The sequence below is a fragment of the Pleurodeles waltl genome, chromosome 11 (genome assembly GCF_031143425.1).
Source record: "Pleurodeles waltl isolate 20211129_DDA chromosome 11, aPleWal1.hap1.20221129, whole genome shotgun sequence".
In the NCBI taxonomy this organism is placed as follows: domain Eukaryota; kingdom Metazoa; phylum Chordata; class Amphibia; order Caudata; family Salamandridae; genus Pleurodeles; species Pleurodeles waltl.
Window position 1 is genome coordinate 902024424 of NC_090450.1, and position 19633 is coordinate 902044056.

A 19633-nucleotide genomic window follows, 5' to 3' on the forward strand; every position below is an offset into this window, starting at 1 on the left:
TAGTTTGCAGAAGCAGTCACGAAAGAGCTTAAGGAGATAATAGTGCAGGCTACAAAGAAAAAAAAACACAGTAGAGAGAGATGGTATATAGAAACCATGTGTCAAAGCCCAGCTCACCTGAGTTCTTGTTCAGTTCTGATGGAGGTTGAAGACAATCCGACCCCACCCTGAAACTGCTTGTTCCAGCACACTAGTTTTTAAAACAGTGCACTAAGAACAGAAGCTCAAGGGAAGGGGGGAAGTGGATAAAATAAAAAAAAGAGAGACAACACCGTTCTTGCGTTTCCACTGTTGAAGTGCTGCACAAATCTGCGGCCCTTTCTGACTTCTGTAGAAACTGGTGCCTAATGAAACATAAACAAAGAACAGATAAGTGAAACCTATTCCTAAATGGGTTCCTGACTATCCCTTTATTTATTAGAAATTCTCTTCTAAAAGTACCTCTTGGATCCTGGTCTCTAGTTTCCAGGTTTGGAATGTGTTACTGCTCTGGGATGTGTTTTCTATTACTGTAAAGCTTCTAAAACATTAAACAAATACCGTTATCAGAATTACCAATATCAAACATTCAACATAATATAACTAAAGCCTAAATTCCCAATAGCTGACTCACTTTTCCCATATTTCCAGAATCTTTTATAAAACAAATACTGTACTTTTACATCAAAATACAGCATGTAATTTGTGCAAGTCCTTGATTTACTGTTTGCCTTGCTGTCAATGGTTTCCACTGTTCGATTCCCAAAAGTTCCATGAAAAAAAACAATGTCCACTTCACAAAGTTCCGCAAAATACTCCTGCAACAAAGAGCCTGAATCACAATGCTCGTGGAAGGCACTTCGCCTCAAACTGTCTATACACGAATCCAGAAATTGCCGTCAAAGCTCCCTCAGGTAATAAAAAGTTTTGCACTTACTTGTTGCTGGCAAGAGATACTGATCAGTCTAACCTTGTCTTCTTTCTCTTTTGCAGGTTACTCATAGGAGAGAGGCTGAAGCAAGGAGGAACCGGAAACCGGAAGAAGGAAGAGCCAGCAGCTGCGCCCATTGAAGGCAATGAAAGTCTGTAAAGAGCAGGAGTGCCAGCGCCGAGGGATCTGTTCTCAGGTAAGCGGGAGGTAGACGAGCACAAGCACTGGGTGAGGCTCGGGGGATGCCTTTTATAGACAGGGCTGGGTGTGGTTCGAAGAGCTGGGTGTGGTTTGAAGGGCTGGGTGTGGTCCTCACATGCTGCACATGTTCTTGGAAGGTGTGCAGAGCTGGGTGTGGTTTGAAGAGCTGGGTGTGGTCCTCACATGCTGCACATGTTCTTGAAAGGTGTGCAGAGTTTCAGTTATTATGCAAATGAGTTGGATTAACACATGGCCTAGAGAGGAGTGTTTTAAAGAAGCCTTGGTAAAAGCAAGGCCCAATGTGTAAACAAAACAGCACATTAAACAACATACACAGAAGCCTAGGGGGGGGGAAGGTGAGATAACAAGAAAGGCTTTCAATAGTAAGTTTAAAAGGGAGCTATTACAGAACCCACTAGTGCAGTGAGAGGGGACATGCTCTTTGCTGTGTACAAACCCTAACAGTTGCCCCCCTCAAAGGCCCTCCTACAGGACGGGGTTTTCCTGGATTTTTTAAATAAAACCGTCTAATCAGATGTGGGGCATGTACATATGATGCTGGTTCCCATGAATTCTCAGATTCATCATATCCTTTCCATTCTACTAAATAAAACAGACGTCCACTAATTCTTTTTGAGTCTTTTATGCTTTTCACTTCATATTCCAGATTTCCCTTAATTGGTATGGGTGGAGGTGGTGGTTCAGGTCGGGTTTTTGAGTTGTACGGCTTAAGCAAGGACACATGGAATGTAGTATGTACTGGATATTCTTTTGGTAAATCTAATTTTACTGTTACCAGGTTTACTATGGCAGTTATACTAAAGGGTCCAATGAAACGTGGTTGCAGCTTTCGGGATCCCTCTATGTTTAGGTTCTTTGTGGAGAGCCATACCTTGTCACCAATTTTATACATTGGGGCCTCAGACCTGTGTTTGTCTGCTTGTCTTTTCATGCTTTCCTTGTACTTTAATAAATGTTTCCTGGCTTTGTCTTGTATGTCACCTAACCTCGTTAGTCTATCCGTTACTGTAGGCAACAGGGAATCTTCTAACAAAATGGGTATAGCTCTTGGATGATACCCCTGCAAGAAATAGAATGGTGAGCAAAGTAGAGCTGAATGCTCAGTATTATTATAAACAAACTCTGCTACAGGAAGAGCTTCCAACCATTCACTAGAATAATCAGCCAATAAACAACGTAGCGTTTGAAGTAAGGTTTGGTTCAGTCGTTCAGTCTGTCCATCTGTCTCTGGGTGGAAAGCAGTGGATAAGGCCACATCTATTTTCAGTTTTTCACATAATTTTTTCCAAAATCTGGAGTTGAACTGGCTCCCTCGGTCTGACACCACTTTGCTTGGCAAACCATGTAAACGCACAATTTCCCTTATAAAAATATCAGCAAATTCTGCTGCCGTTGGTAATTTCCGTAATGGTACAAAATGTGCCATTTTAGATAAAAAATCCACTATAACCAACACTGTTGTGAAGGATTTTACAGGTGGTAAACCTACAATAAAGTCTACGCTCACAGTGTGCCAAGGTTGTTTGGGTGTTGGCATTGGTATTAACAAGCCGTCAGGAGCCTTATGAGAAGATTTATGTCTTGCACAAATTGGACAGGTAGTGACAAATTGCTTAATGTCCTTTCTTATAGTGTCCCACCAAAAGTGTTTTTGCACATTTTCCAGGGTTTTTACCCAACCAGGATGACCTGCCAACGGTGAGGCGTGATGCCAAATTATCACCTGTGTTTGTAATTCAGAGGTGGGCACTAACAGCATGTTGTCGTAATACAATAAACCTCGTTGTATTGTGTTATGGGAATCCTTTAACCAATCCTGAGGTGCTATTTGCATGTGTGCATTATATAGATCTGTGATGAAATCCTTCTGTTGTACTGGTGCCAACAACTTTTGGGGAGGAATAATGGGTTCTCCTATTTTATCTTGTTTCATGTCTGAGGTATGTCCGTATCTAGATAACACATCAGATTGAATTTGTTGTGCACCTGGTCTATAGGTTATAACAAAGTCAAATGTGCTAAAAAAATTTAACCAGCGCATCTGACGTGGTGTTAGTGCTTTAAGTGATCCAAAAAACTGTAGGTTCTTATGGTCACAAAAGATTGTAACTGGGTACTTGGCTCCCATTAAATGGTGCCTCCATTCTGAAAAGGCTACTTTGATAGCTAGTAGTTCCCTTTCAGCCACAGTGTAATTTTGTTCAGCTGGCAATAACTTTTTGGAATAGAAGGCTATAGGATGTAACTGGCCATCTACTGCATCTCGTTGAGAGAGAACTCCTCCTAAAGCTACTTGTGAAGCATCCGCTTCAACAAAAAAGGGCAAGTCAGGATCAGGATGTTTCAGAATTGGGGCTGAAGTGAACTTTTGTTTTAGGAGTTGAAAGGCGTGTGCCGCCTCCTCAGTCCAAAGAAATTGTTGCCCTTTCCGCAACAAGGTAGTTATTGGGGCCGCAATGTCTGCAAAATGTGCAATAAACCTCCTAAAAAAATTGGCGAAACCCAGAAATTTCTGAATATCTTTTACAGAGGATGGTTCTGGCCAATGAGCAATAGCACTGATTTTCTTTACATCCATAGTTATTCCTTGAGGTGACAGGCAGTATCCTAAAAAGTCCACCTTGTTGACATTAAAAGTACACTTTTCTAACTTAGCAAAAAGATGATTTTCTTTTAACTTTGATAATACTGCACGAACATGTTGGGTATGTTCTTCTGAGTTCTTAGAGTAAATGAGGATGTCGTCTATGTATACTATGACACAAACGTCCAGGAATTCGTGTAGGACCTCATTTATAAAGAACTGAAAGGCCGCAGGGGCATTACATAACCCAAAGGGCATTACTGTGTACTCAAATAAACCAAACTTTGTCTTGAAAGCTGTCTTCCACTCATCCCCCTCTTTTACTCGGACCAGGTGGTAAGCTCCCCGCAGATCTAGTTTAGTGTATACAGTAGAATGTCTTAATTGATCCAACAACACAGGTATTAGAGGAAGAGGATATTTATTCTTTATTGTAGCCTTATTTAGTCCTCTATAATCGATACACGCGCGCAGGGATTTATCCGGCTTCGGGATAAAAAAGAGTGGAGATGACACCGGAGATGTGGAATGACGGATGAACCCAGACTGTAGTAGGTCATCTAGGTAGGTTCTTAAGTATTTGGTTTCTTCGTCAGTCAAAGCATATACTCTGTTATTAGGTAAGGGGGCCCCTGGGATAAGATCTATACGGCAGTCATAAGACCGATGTGGGGGCAGCACACTAGCCTTTACTGGATCAAAGACGTCTTTAAAGTCAGAATATTCAGGAGGGAGACTTGGTTCATCTTGTGTAACACTAGCACAGTGTAATACTGTGCTCTGTTCTGTACCTGCTTCTTGATAGCAATTGGTTCTACAGAAAGAGGAATCCAAAGTAACAGTTCTATTCACCCAATCAATTTTTGGGTTATGAGTTGTTAACCAGGGTACCCCGAGAATCAAACCAAAATTAGGAGTATCTATCAGATCAAAGCTAATTACCTCTGTGTGCCCGTTCTGACAGACCATAACAAGTGGACTTGTTTGTTTTGTGATTAATCCAGAGGTCAATTCTGACCCATCCACTGCACATACTGCTTCTGGACAAGGCTTTAGGCACATAGGAAGTCCTAAGATTTCAGCTAACTTATTATCCACAAAATTTCCTGTCGCGCCTGAGTCCAGTAGGACAGGGAGAGAATGCCTCACTTGGGTAGTAACAATTAAAACGACCTGAATTATGAAATGTCTAGGTATGTGCGGTACTCTGAAGGCTGCAGCATTAGAGGTTTGATTAAGATGTTTTCTCGAACAAGTAACCTCTCCCCTTGTCGAGCTTAATCGTTTCCCGATTCAGTTGAGGAGGTGGAGGAAACAGCACCCTTTCGTGGAGTTTTAGGCTTTACTGGACATTCTCTGGCAAAGTGACCTGCCCTGCCACAATATAAACATAATTGAAATTTTCTCCTTCTTTCTTTTTCCTCTGATGTGAGAGGACCTCTGAGTGTCCCTATTTGCATAGGCTCAGGGAGTTTATTATCTGTGTCTTTCTTCTCGTGTCTAATAAAAGTTAACCGTGATTCCAGTTTGTATTTATCTCCCTTTCTTTCTCCTAGTCTATGTTCTAATTTCACAACTAAATCTACAAAGTCCGAATAGTCTTTTGGCAAATCAACGATATAAGCCAGCGCGTCTTTTAACTCGTCTCTCAAACCTTTATAAAAAAGGGAGACACGCTTTTCTTCTGGCCACTGTGTCTCGGTGAGTAAACGATTAAAACTAGTGAGATAGGTCAATAAATCCTTGTTACCTTGTTTAAGATTTAAAAGCTCATTATCACTTGCCTGCATGAAAGTGTGTTTTGCAAAAAGGCTGGTCATGGTCCGTTTAAATTGATTCCAATTATGGAGGATGGGATCATCTCTATCCAAGAAAGGAATTGACCAATTGGCTGCTGTGCCACCCAAATAAGACAAGACGAATGCCACTTTCGTATCATCAGTAGGGAACTGTTGTGGCTTACAAATGAAGTGTAATTGACATTGATTGATAAAAACATGGAATTTGTTACTATCTCCATGAAAACGTTCAGGTGCTGCTAAGGGCACAACATTAGGAACATTAACAGTAACCTCAACTGGGGGAGGCAAAGTTGTATGTTTTGATGGCGCCCCTGTCTCTGAGGAGGTTTTAAACAAAGGCGTAAAAGCTGTGTTCCACTGAGATCCCCTAAATTTATACCTGCTTAAATCCTGTTTTAAAGAGGTATTCTCCATCTTTAATCTCTCTATTTCCTCTTGCATATGTTGCAAGATGCCAGACACTGATTCATTATGAGCCAAGTCCTCATTTAGGGCCTGCGCCATATCCGTGACGTCAATGCCCTCTATTTCTTCCCCGGTATTCATCGTCCACCAGAACTGACATTTTTTAAGGCTTGTGCTTCTGTCAAAGCCCAGCTCATCTGAGTTCTTGTTCAGTTCTGATGGAGGTTGAAGACAATCCGACCCCACCCTGAAACTGCTTGTTCCAGCACACTAGTTTTTAAAACAGTGCACTAAGAACAGAAGCTCAAGGGAAGGGGGGAAGTGGATAAAATAAAAAAAAGAGAGACAACACCGTTCTTGCGTTTCCACTGTTGAAGTGCTGCACAAATCTGCGGCCCTTTCTGACTTCTGTAGAAACTGGTGCCTAATGAAACATAAATAAAGAACAGATAAGTGAAACCTATTCCTAAATGGGTTCCTGACTATCCCTTTATTTATTAGAAATTCTCTTCTAAAAGTACCTCTTGGATCCTGGTCTCTAGTTTCCAGGTTTGGAATGTGTTACTGCTCTGGGATGTGTTTTCTATTACTGTAAAGCTTCTAAAACATTAAACAAATACCGTTATCAGAATTACCAATATCAAACATTCAACATAATATAACTAAAGCCTAAATTCCCGATAGCTGACTCACTTTTCCCATATTTCCAGAATCTTTTATAAAACAAATACTGTACTTTTACATCAAAATACAGCATGTAATTTGTGCAAGTCCTTGATTTACTGTTTGCCTTGCTGTCAATGGTTTCCACTGTTCGATTCCCAAAAGTTCCATGAAAAAAAACAATGTCCACTTCACAAAGTTCCGCAAAATACTCCTGCAACAAAGAGCCTGAATCACAATGCTCGTGGAAGGCACTTCGCCTCAAACTGTCTATACACGAATCCAGAAATTGCCGTCAAAGCTCCCTCAGGTAATAAAAAGTTTTGCACTTACTTGTTGCTGGCAAGAGATACTGATCAGTCTAACCTTGTCTTCTTTCTCTTTTGCAGGTTACTCATAGGAGAGAGGCTGAAGCAAGGAGGAACCGGAAACCGGAAGAAGGAAGAGCCAGCAGCTGCGCCCATTGAAGGCAATGAAAGTCTGTAAAGAGCAGGAGTGCCAGCGCCGAGGGATCTGTTCTCAGGTAAGCGGGAGGTAGACGAGCACAAGCACTGGGTGAGGCTCGGGGGATGCCTTTTATAGACAGGGCTGGGTGTGGTTCGAAGAGCTGGGTGTGGTTTGAAGGGCTGGGTGTGGTCCTCACATGCTGCACATGTTCTTGGAAGGTGTGCAGAGCTGGGTGTGGTTTGAAGAGCTGGGTGTGGTCCTCACATGCTGCACATGTTCTTGAAAGGTGTGCAGAGTTTCAGTTATTATGCAAATGAGTTGGATTAACACATGGCCTAGAGAGGAGTGTTTTAAAGAAGCCTTGGTAAAAGCAAGGCCCAATGTGTAAACAAAACAGCACATTAAACAACATACACAGAAGCCTAGGGGGGGGGGAAGGTGAGATAACAAGAAAGGCTTTCAATAGTAAGTTTAAAAGGGAGCTATTACAGAACCCACTAGTGCAGTGAGAGGGGACATGCTCTTTGCTGTGTACAAACCCTAACACCATGTAAAAAATTGCCACCAATCCAGAAGTGGCAGTATGAAGTTCAGACAAAGGAGGCAATATAGTCATTTGGTCACTTTAGGAGTACATGAGTGAAGCACACAAACAACTAGCAGACACTTAGGGTCATATTTAAGAGCCCCTAGCACCAGTCTAATGTCACATTAGCGTCATTTTTTTTTTTAACAATAATGTGGCGTTAGAAGGCCAAAAACGCAACACCTTATTTACAAAGTGGCTCAATGCATGCATTGCACCACTTTGTAACCCTTTGCGCCACATTGCCTGCGCCGGGCATAATGTATGTAAAGGAGGCATCCTCTCTTGGGGGGGACAAAAAATGCTGCAAGGAAATCTCACCGACTTCTTTGCGTCATTTTTTTGGCACTTTTAACACCTGCTCAGACCAGACCAGGTAAAAGGAGGCCGGGGCAGAGGAAGAGGCAGGCAGAGAGGAAGAGGAAGACGTGTCCATTGGGAACAACAAGAACCACAGATGGTGACCCGGAGTCAAGGCAAGAATCCTGCAGGGAAAACTTAGTTGTTAATCTTTCCTCAAGACAACTCACTCCAGATGAAGACTCAGTTCTTAATAAAGGCCTGGGCTTCATCCCCACTCCAAGAGATGATTTCTTTAGGATTAATTGTGAATTGTCCCGTTTTTTTTAGAAAGATTCGTTTACATTTTTTCTTCAAAGACAACCCTTGCGATTCACAACAAGAAGATACAGGACTGTGAAATCCATCTTCTTTTGTACCCCCTCTTACATCCATGCCCAGTGAAGTACTTACCTTTGAGAAAGCTATCATGACAGATGTGCAACAACTATGTCCAAAACATATTTTTTCAAATAGGACCACACGAGAAAGAGCGGCCCTGCAAACATTGCGACACAATCAGGGCATCGTTATAAAAACAGCGAACAAGGGAGGGGCGATTGTCATTCTAGATTCTCAAACATACAGAACCGCATGTATTCGTCTTTTCAGCGATTCCACATATTACGAACCTATCCCATGTGACCCCACAAATTGGTTACAAAAGCAGATTCGTTCTCTGATTCATGAAGCAGTATCCAATGCTTGGATAAATCAGAAGGAGGCAGAATTTTTAGACACCATTAATCCACGTGTCCCGTATTTTTACTGCCTTCCTAAAATTCACAAGGGCATTACACCCCCACAAGGTCGCCCTATGGACTCAGGGATAGGATCTGTGTTGGAACCTTTGTCCACTTTTTGTGATCATTTTTTACAACCCAATGTTAGAGAATCCTCCACTTTTTTGAGACACTAAGGATATCCTCGATGTCGAATCATTATATACTAGTATTCCACAGGAAGCAACACTCAGAGTTATGGAGACTGCACTACTTAACAGACCACCGAGTACACCGACTCCTGAGTATTTCATCATGCAATGTGCCTCACTTGCCCTAACTGAATTTTCTTTTCAATTTGAAGATCAGTTATGTCATCAGATTCGAGGAACATCAAGGGGGAGCACTTTTGCTCCTAGTCTGGCTTGTTTGTAAGTGTACCATTTTGAACAATGTTTCATTCTCAACAACACTAACCCCTTCTCCGACAACATTAAACTAAGGCGACTTTATATCGACGACATTCTTGTTGTTTGGCAGGGAGAGGTGCGGTTAGTTGATTCTTTTACAAGTTCGATTAATACCCTCAATCCTTTTTTAAAGTTCACCTCGACTATGTCAACAACTAGTGTCACCTTTCTGGACCTTTCTATCACTATCAATAAGGGTAAGCTTTACACTTGCACTTATCACAAAACGACCGATCGCAATAGTCTTTTATTATATGACAGTTATCAATCCCCGATTAGATCTCTATTTGAAGTTGAACAATGATGGGTGTTCAAGCTGGGTACCCATATCCATGGACTGAATGATGATATACCATGGATGAGTGTAGAATCCTACATGAGATAACTTGTTCATTTCATTTTCATCCGCATTGGGTAGCGTGACCCTCAGATAGGGACATTATTTTCTATTTTTTATTTTCAAATTCAAGTTTCCCATATTTCCTTTTCTGTATTCTAATGGGCCCTTAAGTTTAAGTAACTTTTCATTTTTTAGTAAGGTTTTATTTTCATCCCTTTTTTTACCTCGTTTTTTTCTTGGTATTAATCTAGTAAATAAATATTGTTTTTTTATCCTTTTTCTATATATACTTGTGTTGACACTGTTGGTGAATCTACCTCGCTTTTTCTGGATTTTCTTTTTCTATTTCCTTCACTAGGTGCCACACACGTCTCTGGTGTTTATTTGTATTAATTTATTCAAGTTTAACCGCTATACAGTTCATTCATATGTACAAATGGCTCTCAGGAATTCTGGCTTAAAGCTTTGTCCTTTTCTGAGTTTCAGAGCATCTCCTGATTGAAAGGAGTCCTGTTCTTTCAGTTTTTTCTTTGGAAGACGAACACACACTTCTATGTCCGTCTTCTATATTGACAAAAGCTGCTGGCGGGCATGGCCGGGGACTCCGGTTACCCCCTCTCCAATTGGTCCTTCGACGTGCAACCTCGCATTTTATATTTCCGGGTTCACATGTATTCCCCTAAGGTTGGGAATCGCGGCCCAGAAGAGGATGGATATATCGACCGTCTTGGTGTTCCTGTGAGTACGCTGTGATTCTTCTACACTTTGTTTTCAGTCTGTATATTTTTCCTGTCTTGACTGAAGATCCTATACAATGACAGCTTTTTGATATTGTTGACAGCGCCTGTGTGATATTTAAACTAGTTATTGAGTTTGCAAAGTTTTCCTATTTTTATGAAACACAGACGCCCGACTTTCAAGCTTCTTTGTGAGGCTCATAGTTCAGTTGTTTTATGGAGCCTTATTATTTTGCTTATACTTTATCAAGTGCAACCTCAAGGGACACACTCTATTTTTTCCTTTTTCTATAGTCTAAATTAATGCCTATAGGACGAATATAGACACTTATACAGTTTCTTTTTGTTTTGATATTGACACACACCAATTTATTAATGCATATGTACAGTGTCATGACTCAATAGGTTTCTTTCTAACATTACATAATTTACTAGGACGATTTTTCCTTTATTACATTATTACAGAATTTCCAAGTGATTTTTTGACATTGTCTACCTTGGGAGCCCCTCTTCTCACTAAGGCCGGTAAGCATTTTTCTATTGAGCCATTTATATTAAGCACAGTGTTGCCATAGTATTGCACTTCCAACCACGTGCATCACCACAGTTGTTATGATTTTGTTTGCGTAGTAATCCAGTAATTACCTGGAATACATGTTCTTTTTGTCTCCACAGGTCCCTGTAGTTTTGTGCTAATACACACAGAACTGTAGTGAGTAAAACTTTACTCCTTTTCTTTTTCCCTTGTACATATTTACTGATTGAATAGTACATTCATACATTTGATAGTCTGGAGAAAGTTGATGCAGGAGTCCTGATGAAGCACCAGTGGATCTTTGTGGGCAATTTTTAGGTGCAGAACATGTTGACTTTTTTATGGTAATAAGTCATTGTGCTTTTTACCTGCTATTTTGTACAGCGTGGGACCATTGTTTTCCCTTTCACTCTAACTTTGTTTTTAAACTTGACCAGGCCCTTGCTCATTGATTACAAATCTTTTTCACACGTAGGAGGTGCCTGAGCCAATTTTAATCTTTATCTCTCCAGCTGTTTCTCAGTAACCTCAAACTTTTCTGTACTGAGTTCTGCACGATCATTTATGGCTAAGTGTTCCTCTGTAGGGCCCCGTTGGACATTGCAGCGCCAGTCCGACGTGGAGCTTAGCCCGATGATGATACATGAGGGTCCCTGCTCCAGTATTATTCCATTCCAGTGAGAGGTGTTTTTCTGTCCTTTCATTTGGAACAGTGCCCCCAATATCTTATGACATATTAAAAGGAGGCTTGCATTGGTTACAATGGGCCTCTGGGTGCTTTGCAGGATTAGCGTCAACATTTTTTACGCTAATCCTGCTAAGCCCCGGACTAGAGTAAAAATTCTGTGCAGTACCACTTTTCTTAAATATACCCCTAAGTGTTATTAAAAAAGTAGACTATACCCATTATGAGACAGTAAAGCGGGAATTTGAAAAAGGCATTATGGGGTGAAGAGAACAAGGTATGATAAGCTTGGAGGAATTCAGTTACTTGAGTAATGATTTTTCCAAGTTACTGGTACTGTATTTAATTCCTAAATTACATAAAAATGCACAGAAGCACTCCGGTAGACCAATAATAGCAGCACAAGAGAGTCTTTTTGAAAATGTTTCACAATACATTTATTACTTCTTGTCCAGGATTTACCCTCTTATTTTAAAGACACTACAGATTTCCTCAAAAGGATATTTGATATCAGCTGGGAGGAGGAAAATATTTCCTAAGGGCCTGGTCAATAATGTTTTATAAACATTGCAAAATGTTGTTAAGTATGATGGAATGGTGTTTGAAACACAATATTTTTTTGTTTGACAATGAAATCTATGAGCAGCAATGTGGACTGTGATGGGGGACTTGCTTCACCCCCAGTTATGCAAATTTGCATATATGGGCAGGTGTGTGGAGCAGGTCCTCAGCAGTCCCCCATTCGACACGTGGAATGCACACATAATTTTGTGGCTTCGTTTTGTTGACAACATTTTTGTGGTTTAAGAAAATAGCTGAAGAGTTTGTGATGAATATCAATGAATTGTGGAGAAGAACTACCTGTGCAACTGTAAAGGAGACAGTAGAGTTTGTATCTCTTTGCAGGGGACTACAAATATCACCAGCTAATGACAAGCAGTTTGATAAAAGAATAACTTCTGGTTAGCTCTGTTCTCGATATGAGCATACACAGGAAGTTGGTTTGTCTGGTTTTAATATTGTTTTTAATTTCTCTTTGCAGAGCTGGAGGGGGGGAAAGATTCCGGAGTAGAGAACGAAGGCACTATGATATCTACTTCATCTCATAGTGTTTACAGTTATAGTATGGTATGGGACTCACTCACTTGGGCTTTATTCAAGTTAATTTATAGTATGCTTTCATAGTCACCAATAATAGTGACAATTGGTGAAAAGGTGTAACATCTTTCAAGGAAAACTCTTGTATAATAGAGTAATGAAGGAAAACACACTAGTTTATTGCAATCAGTTACAGTCGTTATGTGTTAATTTGGGTCAAATCATGAAGTTCTCTTGATTTAATGTGTTGAATTATGAAACCTTCGCTCCTCTAGCTATTAGGCATCACTCTGCATACTTTGGATAAGCAGTAATGTAAAACACTTTATATACACTATTAATGTTTTTGCACTGATTGAGGGGGTGATGTCATGTGATGGGTTTAAAAACAATGGCAAAATGGCGCTTTGCAGGTTGAGAAAAGCACCAGTTGCCGAAACGCGTTCTGTTCTCGTAAAGGCTCATTAAAGATTTCTTCATGCACACGGAGTGCCTGTCTTCTCTTAATGCGAGGAGGAGTGTGATATATGCGGTGGGGAGGCGTCTTAACAGGCACAGCTGAACATAATCTGCGGAACGACATCGCCAAATGACGAAGTGTTGATATATATACACACACACACACACACAGCATTAATTTAAAATAACATACTGAGCAAAATGTAAAGTTGTTGGCAAAGGTTTAGAATACAGGTGATGATAATGTACCTGAATAATTATTTTCTACAACAGATTGTCTGGGTGATGCCATTATGGACTTATACTCAAAACTCTTGATAAAATTTAGTATTCGATGGGTCAGCTTCACAATTAAAAAGCAGACTAAAATAATCAAAAATCAAACATTGAGGATGAAAAGACTGCTGAGTCAGTCACAGTTCTGTTTTGGATGTCTGTTACAAGCTGATGTAAATGGTAAAGAGACAATGCAATACATTGTCATTTCATGATATTCTAGGCATTTAAATACATTGGCTGAAAGCAAAAATCTGTTTTTCCTCTCAGAAAGCATACCAGGGTTCAGATTTGCTTTGATTTTGCATCTGAGTTGCAAAACTTTTGCGGCACAGCCCGATGCAAAATCATTTTTGGCATTTACTGAGCCCCGAAAAGACACTTTGTGTTGTCTAGTAATCACAAATGAACGCAGTGCAGCGCTTTGTGCTGCCTTGCGTTACTTTATGGTGGGTAGGCATTACATGGGTAGAGCATGGCCATCTCTATGTATCAACCCATGTATTTTGATGCAAACTCAGATTTACAAAGAATTGTAATCCTGAGTTTGGGCCAAAATGGTGCCCGTTATATAAAAGAGCCATGCAGGCTACAGCTCGATATTCTTTGAGCTATCAACACTAGACCACATTATGCGTCTGAGTGTGGCATCATTTGTGCTGGCTACATCATGATTACAGCACAACATGTATCAAATATGAAGATGCAATAAGTATGCTAATTCCTCCAATTCAGATATCTTTCACAGTCAATATTAGTAAATTTACCTTCTAATTTCAGCACCTGATAAGATTCTTCTAAACTTGGGAGAATGTCCACAGGTAAACTGATACCAGACTATTTTTTAATAAATCTGAAAACAAACAGCACTATCTTTAAATTGCGTCTACTGGTGGAGTGGAATGATGTTACAGATAGCTTGACTATTTTGTTTCATAGGAATATGCAGCTATAGTTTTTCTTGTTCGTTATTTTTCATCCCCACAGCCAATCCTTATTTTTAATTCCTGTGCTCCCCTTCATGTATTTTTCTTAGTTGTTCTTAAAGTAGTATCTAGGATAGATACAGAATGAATCAGGTAGCAGAAAATGGTTAGATTGTGCCATAAATCAAGACCACAAAAGTAGAGCTTCTAGAATCCAGATGTTTGGTCATCTATATAATAATGATGGTCTTTTTGTCTTTAAGATTGTGGAATAGATGGAATGCACTTGTATAACACAACATACAGAGATGGAGTCAATCACAGCTAGGTGCCATTGCAAGAAATGGTTGATGAGTATATTGCTTTGAACTTTATGTGAGGTGGGCTGGACAAAAACAGGTTGTTTGGATTCTTTGACATGGCATTTGTTGACACAATTTCGTTCTACTGCTTCTTTGTGAATCATGATAATAGAGATTGAAAATTTTAAATGAAATTTAAACACTTAGCAGAATATTCTTAACCATTAACAATTTTGAGGATGAAATATGTTGATTTCTAACTTCAGAGACTAAACCATTATCATTTTAGAACAGAAGGACATCAGTAAATTTTAATATGCGCAAGAAATGGATAGCAACCAGTCACTGAACATTAAACTTCTCATATTTTTATTGTAATTCCTTCACTTGAGGTAAACTTTAATCCATAACCATTCAAATGAGGAGTAACAGTTGTATTAAATCAAGCAAAAAGTAGAATTACTTATGCTAGCAATATTATTTAAATTTATAAAACAATTTGAAAAAGAAAATTGCACACAACCTTTTTCGTGAAAGCCTTTGAATTAACAGTGTAATTAGGGAAAACACTGAATGAATAAGATGAGGTTGTTATTTCACTTTCTTAGCCATAAAAGATTTTTGTAAACCTGCTTCTTAGTAATGTAATTTTTAAATGAAAACGTTAGCACATAACTTCTTCCAATAATAACTCAAATCTTTACAAAGAATAATTTTCTTTTTTTTTTATAACACATGACATACACATCTATAAAAATAAAACCGTGGCCCTACAGTCAAGGACCACTGTAGAAAAGGACAATCTCCGGACATAAATACATATGAATTGATGTTCCATAACATCTACAAAGATAGTTTAACCATTTGGTCATCTATAATACCACTGATAAGGTACTCTTCTGATCCCTTGTCTTTAAACTAATGTGTATATAATACTGTTGTAGCACTTTCCTGAAGTTATGATAGCCATTTTATCACCTTATGTTATGAGGAAGCGCATTGTAAAAGGTGTGGTTGTTTCACACATCTTTTTATATTGATTACAGGATATCCGAGTGTGTAAAGATTTAACTCCATGCAAAAATTTACCATAGAAATAAAAAGAAAAGTTCTGAAAAAAATGGGAATCTGATTATCCAGCTTTTTTATTAACAAAACAGTTTCCGATTTAGACATTGGCGGATGGAGCAAAGGCAGTCAGGGTGATGGAGGACTTTACATCCACAAGCCTTCCTTCCAAATTTAGAGTTCACTGCCTGCCCTGCGGTGCACTCTCTGGGTTTGTAGAATCCGAAGTTATGGCAGTCCTGACAAAATCATTTAAAAGTTTGGTGTGTGCCTGACATTGGTGAAGGACACTTCCAAACATTTTTTTCTTTCCAAAAACAAACTCCCAAAGTGAGAGTTTGATAGGGTTTTGGCCATTAAAGTTTTTTAGTTTCCAAAACAGAGTTTTCTCTGATGGTGTGTGGGTTGTTGTTTTTTATTATTACTTCCCCCGCCCTGCCAGGAGAGTTTGGCATTGCCTTTTTGATGGGGTACCATGTCTGCCAAACTTGAAATCAGGCTCACAGTATTTAACATTATTGTTGTGTCTGTGCTGTAACCAAATATAGCACAGCCAGTTATTTATGTCCTTAAATCACATCACGTTGGATGGCATGAGACAAAATATTATACATCCGTGCATACATTATGGAAGTTCAGATTAGCAGAATCAAATTAAGTATCTCATACACCATTATCGAATTTAGACAACAATACATGTTTTCGCAAAAATGGGTGACTCTATTTGTTGCTTAGGATGATAAAACCCGATTTTCATTGGTGCCTGCCCTGAGGGGGAAAAGGAAAAATCAGATAAAAAAAATGCACAGAAAGATTTTTAATAAATGCTTGCTAAAAAACAGAAACCAAAAGCAATTCTGATTTTGAGGGGCTGAATATCATGCCTAATTTAACTTAATAAATCTTAGAAGCACATTAATAGAAAGAGATGCTTGATTTGCCAACTGCGGGGCCTTTCCAACACTTATTTCTTTCATCCACAGTGACCTTAGTTTGCTTCAAATGGGTTATTGTGCGAAGGTGAAAACTGGACTGAGGTATTGAAGGTCTTTGGCTGAATCTGAAGGTAGGGGGCAAGTGCAACTTTCCATAAACATGGTCTAAAATGACAATGCCACAGAGTGTTTGAATTAGTATTGAGGAAGAGAATTACTAATGTTTTCATAACAAGGAAAGTCTAAATGGTTTCATAAAAACAACTGGTAACAGAACAAGGAATATGATACCTGAGATTACATTTGGCAGAGTGGATATTGGAGTAATTTTACATATAGCACACTGGGCAAAGGGGCCCATGCATGGCAAGAGTGAAGAAAAACATTTTTCTAAAATATTTGGTGTTATATAAAAAGTACAAAGAAACCCCAGCTATGAAAATGATTTGGCTAGATCAAAAAAGCCCTGCTTCAGAACTAAACTTCAAAATGCTGCTCAATAATTGTTTGATGTCTTTTGTGCAAAGTATAATGTGAAAGAAAACATGTCACTTCATATTGAGTGATAAGGTTCCTCACTGTTATTGGTTTGTCTCTGGTCTATAAAGGAATGTAATACATTTTTTCAAAATCTATGGCTTTAGATACAAAGGAGAGGAGCTAAAATCAAATATCTCTGCATCCAAAGGTTTGTACATGGATGAGAAATCTGAGCTGTGCAATAGTTATCACGTGCCCATTGGTCCCTAAAAAAACATTTCGGCAGGCAGGTGAAACCTGTCAAATTGTATCAGGATTCATCATGGAAGAAGGCCTGGTAAATGGCAAGACACTTTAACTGCCAGTGTTGCCACTTGTAATCAAGGCCTATGTGTTTTAAATTAAAGTGCAAACATTCTGGATGTGATAGGTGAGTTAATGGCAGATGAATATCAAGCTTACATTACTATATTGCCAGGTATATAAAAGTATGACTAAAGTGAAAATGTTTTAAAACTTGCTTGGTATTAAGTCAAACATGTTTTTATCATTTCAACATGCTCAACAGTTGACAAAAATAATTCACTTCATCTATGTTTATTTTATAATCGAGGTATGTAAATATTGGGTGTAATTAGTAAACCATGAGCAAATTTAATGCAATCGTAATTTGATTGGAATAAAGGAGGCTATTGATGCTACAAGCTCCAATAAACAATGAATTGCTTCATCACTGGAGGGATAGACATTCTCTTCTGTGAAAGAGGGTAGAATATTCATAGGTGTAATAATAGGTCTCATAAAAAGAGAATGTTAAGTAAATATACCCTCTAGAAAGTCAACAGGAAAATGTTCTTCTGTTTCATAGGCAGAAATATGAAGATTTCTTTTGAAAGACGTGAAACAAAAGAGATCCTTTCCCAAACGTATTGAAAAGATGAACTGAAATCGAGAGCTTAGATATTGGTATTCCTTTTGAACATTTAGGGTCTGATTTAGAGTTTGGTGGAGAGAGTTACTCTATCACAAACATGACAGATATCCCGTCCGCCGTATTACAATTCCATTGTAGGCTATGGAACTTATAATACGGCGAGCGGGATATCTGTCATGTTTCTGTCGGAGTAACCCCTCCACCAAACTCTAAATTAGGCCCTTAGAAAGGAAAGAAATCACTGAGGCTCCAGGAATTTTATCCTTGACAGAGCACAAGCATCCTGCTATAATTTTTTAAAAGATGCTAAATGAGGCTTCCATAAACTGTCTGCAAATCACAAGCTTCAGGAGGTACTCTATATGTGAAAATATTAAAACAAGATTTGCTTTAGAATAATCTGCATAAATAGCTTTCTGTACAGTTTTTTTTATAGAGAGTAATTTTGGAAACTTAGTTAAACTGTCAATATTTAAATATAGGCTGATGAAGCTATGATCTAGTAAAAGTATTTCCCCAGAAGTAAATGATCTAATTTGTAAGTGCTACAAATGATTAAATACTACTCTTATGATCAGATTTGAGTGGGAATTTCACAACATTGATAATTCAAACATTTCAATATCTGTCACACTTATACTTTACTGTTATATCTGTAGTCTACTGTTTGCCTCTTAGCTCAGGATGCTGAGTGGATAAGGTAAATAACCAAAGGAAGAGTGAGATAATATTGAGAAAGAGGGCAGGAAGCAGCCCTTTCAGTCTTCGGCTTTACCTGATCAAGTTTGGGGTAATTTAGTTTTATGGGCTAGCCTTAACATTACTTATTCTTCAGACCATGATCTCATCCCAGAAATATTAAAGGCCAAACATGTGCTTGTCGTACCACATAAATGATGTCTGGTGAATAGATCTATGCACACGGTTGTATATTTGGAGACACTTTTTGGAAACTGGGAATGGAAATTTCAAATTAAGAAGATGAACTGGGGAGTTGGAGGCTGAAGACTGAGGATTATAGGAAAGCTTTTCTTTAAGAAGTTACTGGGCATAATTAATCAATTAACTCCAATTTCAAGTAGTAAAAAAATGTATAAAGTAAAAACACTATCATCTTTTTCTTTCAGAATTCATCAAAGCTCTTCTTTTTCTAAACCAATTTTTTGGAAAGAGCTGAGGATATTGAGCCTTTTCTGAAGCTCCTCCTTCTTTGCATCACTCATTGCGTTCTTCTCAATCATTTTGGTGATTCTCTCGGTTTCCGTAACTGGAATATTCATGCTGTGCTCTAGCATCTTCGTCATGATTTTCAGGTACTGCTCTGCAGGTTTCTTGTCTACTTCTTCCACTTTTTTAAACTGGTCCTGTCCTTCTTTCAGCAGACTGCGACGTTCTTCTTCACTAACAGCACTTACAAATTTTGCTGCCAGAATGTCGTATTCTTCCAAGCAACCAGGCATGCCAAGATACACACCTTTACTCTTCAACCAACGCTGGATGGCGCTAGCCTTTGTTTCGCCCACATATGGAAAGGGGTTTTCCAAGTCTCCATCCACAAAAAGATAAAACTTTGGGTAACTTTCTTTTTCAATCTTATACTTTTCAGCCAGCTCAGTATTCAACTTATCGCCATAATCTAAAACAGAAAAGCACACTTTAATAAATACAGCCTAGGTACAAAAACTGATTTTGCATAGAGCAAAATTGT

At 38.9% G+C, this 19633-nt stretch overlaps 1 protein-coding gene across 1 annotated transcript in view; it reads right to left on the reverse strand.

Annotated features, from left to right (window-relative positions):
* Positions 1 to 14854: 14854 nt before the first annotated feature.
* The window catches only part of ERP29 (endoplasmic reticulum protein 29), a 109756-nt gene continuing 104977 nt past the window's right edge, over positions 14855 to 19633 (reverse strand). The window contains exon 3 of the mRNA XM_069214821.1: positions 14855 to 19561. Within this exon, the coding sequence (XP_069070922.1) occupies positions 19059 to 19561 (503 nt within the window). The 3' untranslated portion in view covers positions 14855 to 19058. The remainder of the gene's footprint in view (positions 19562 to 19633) is intronic.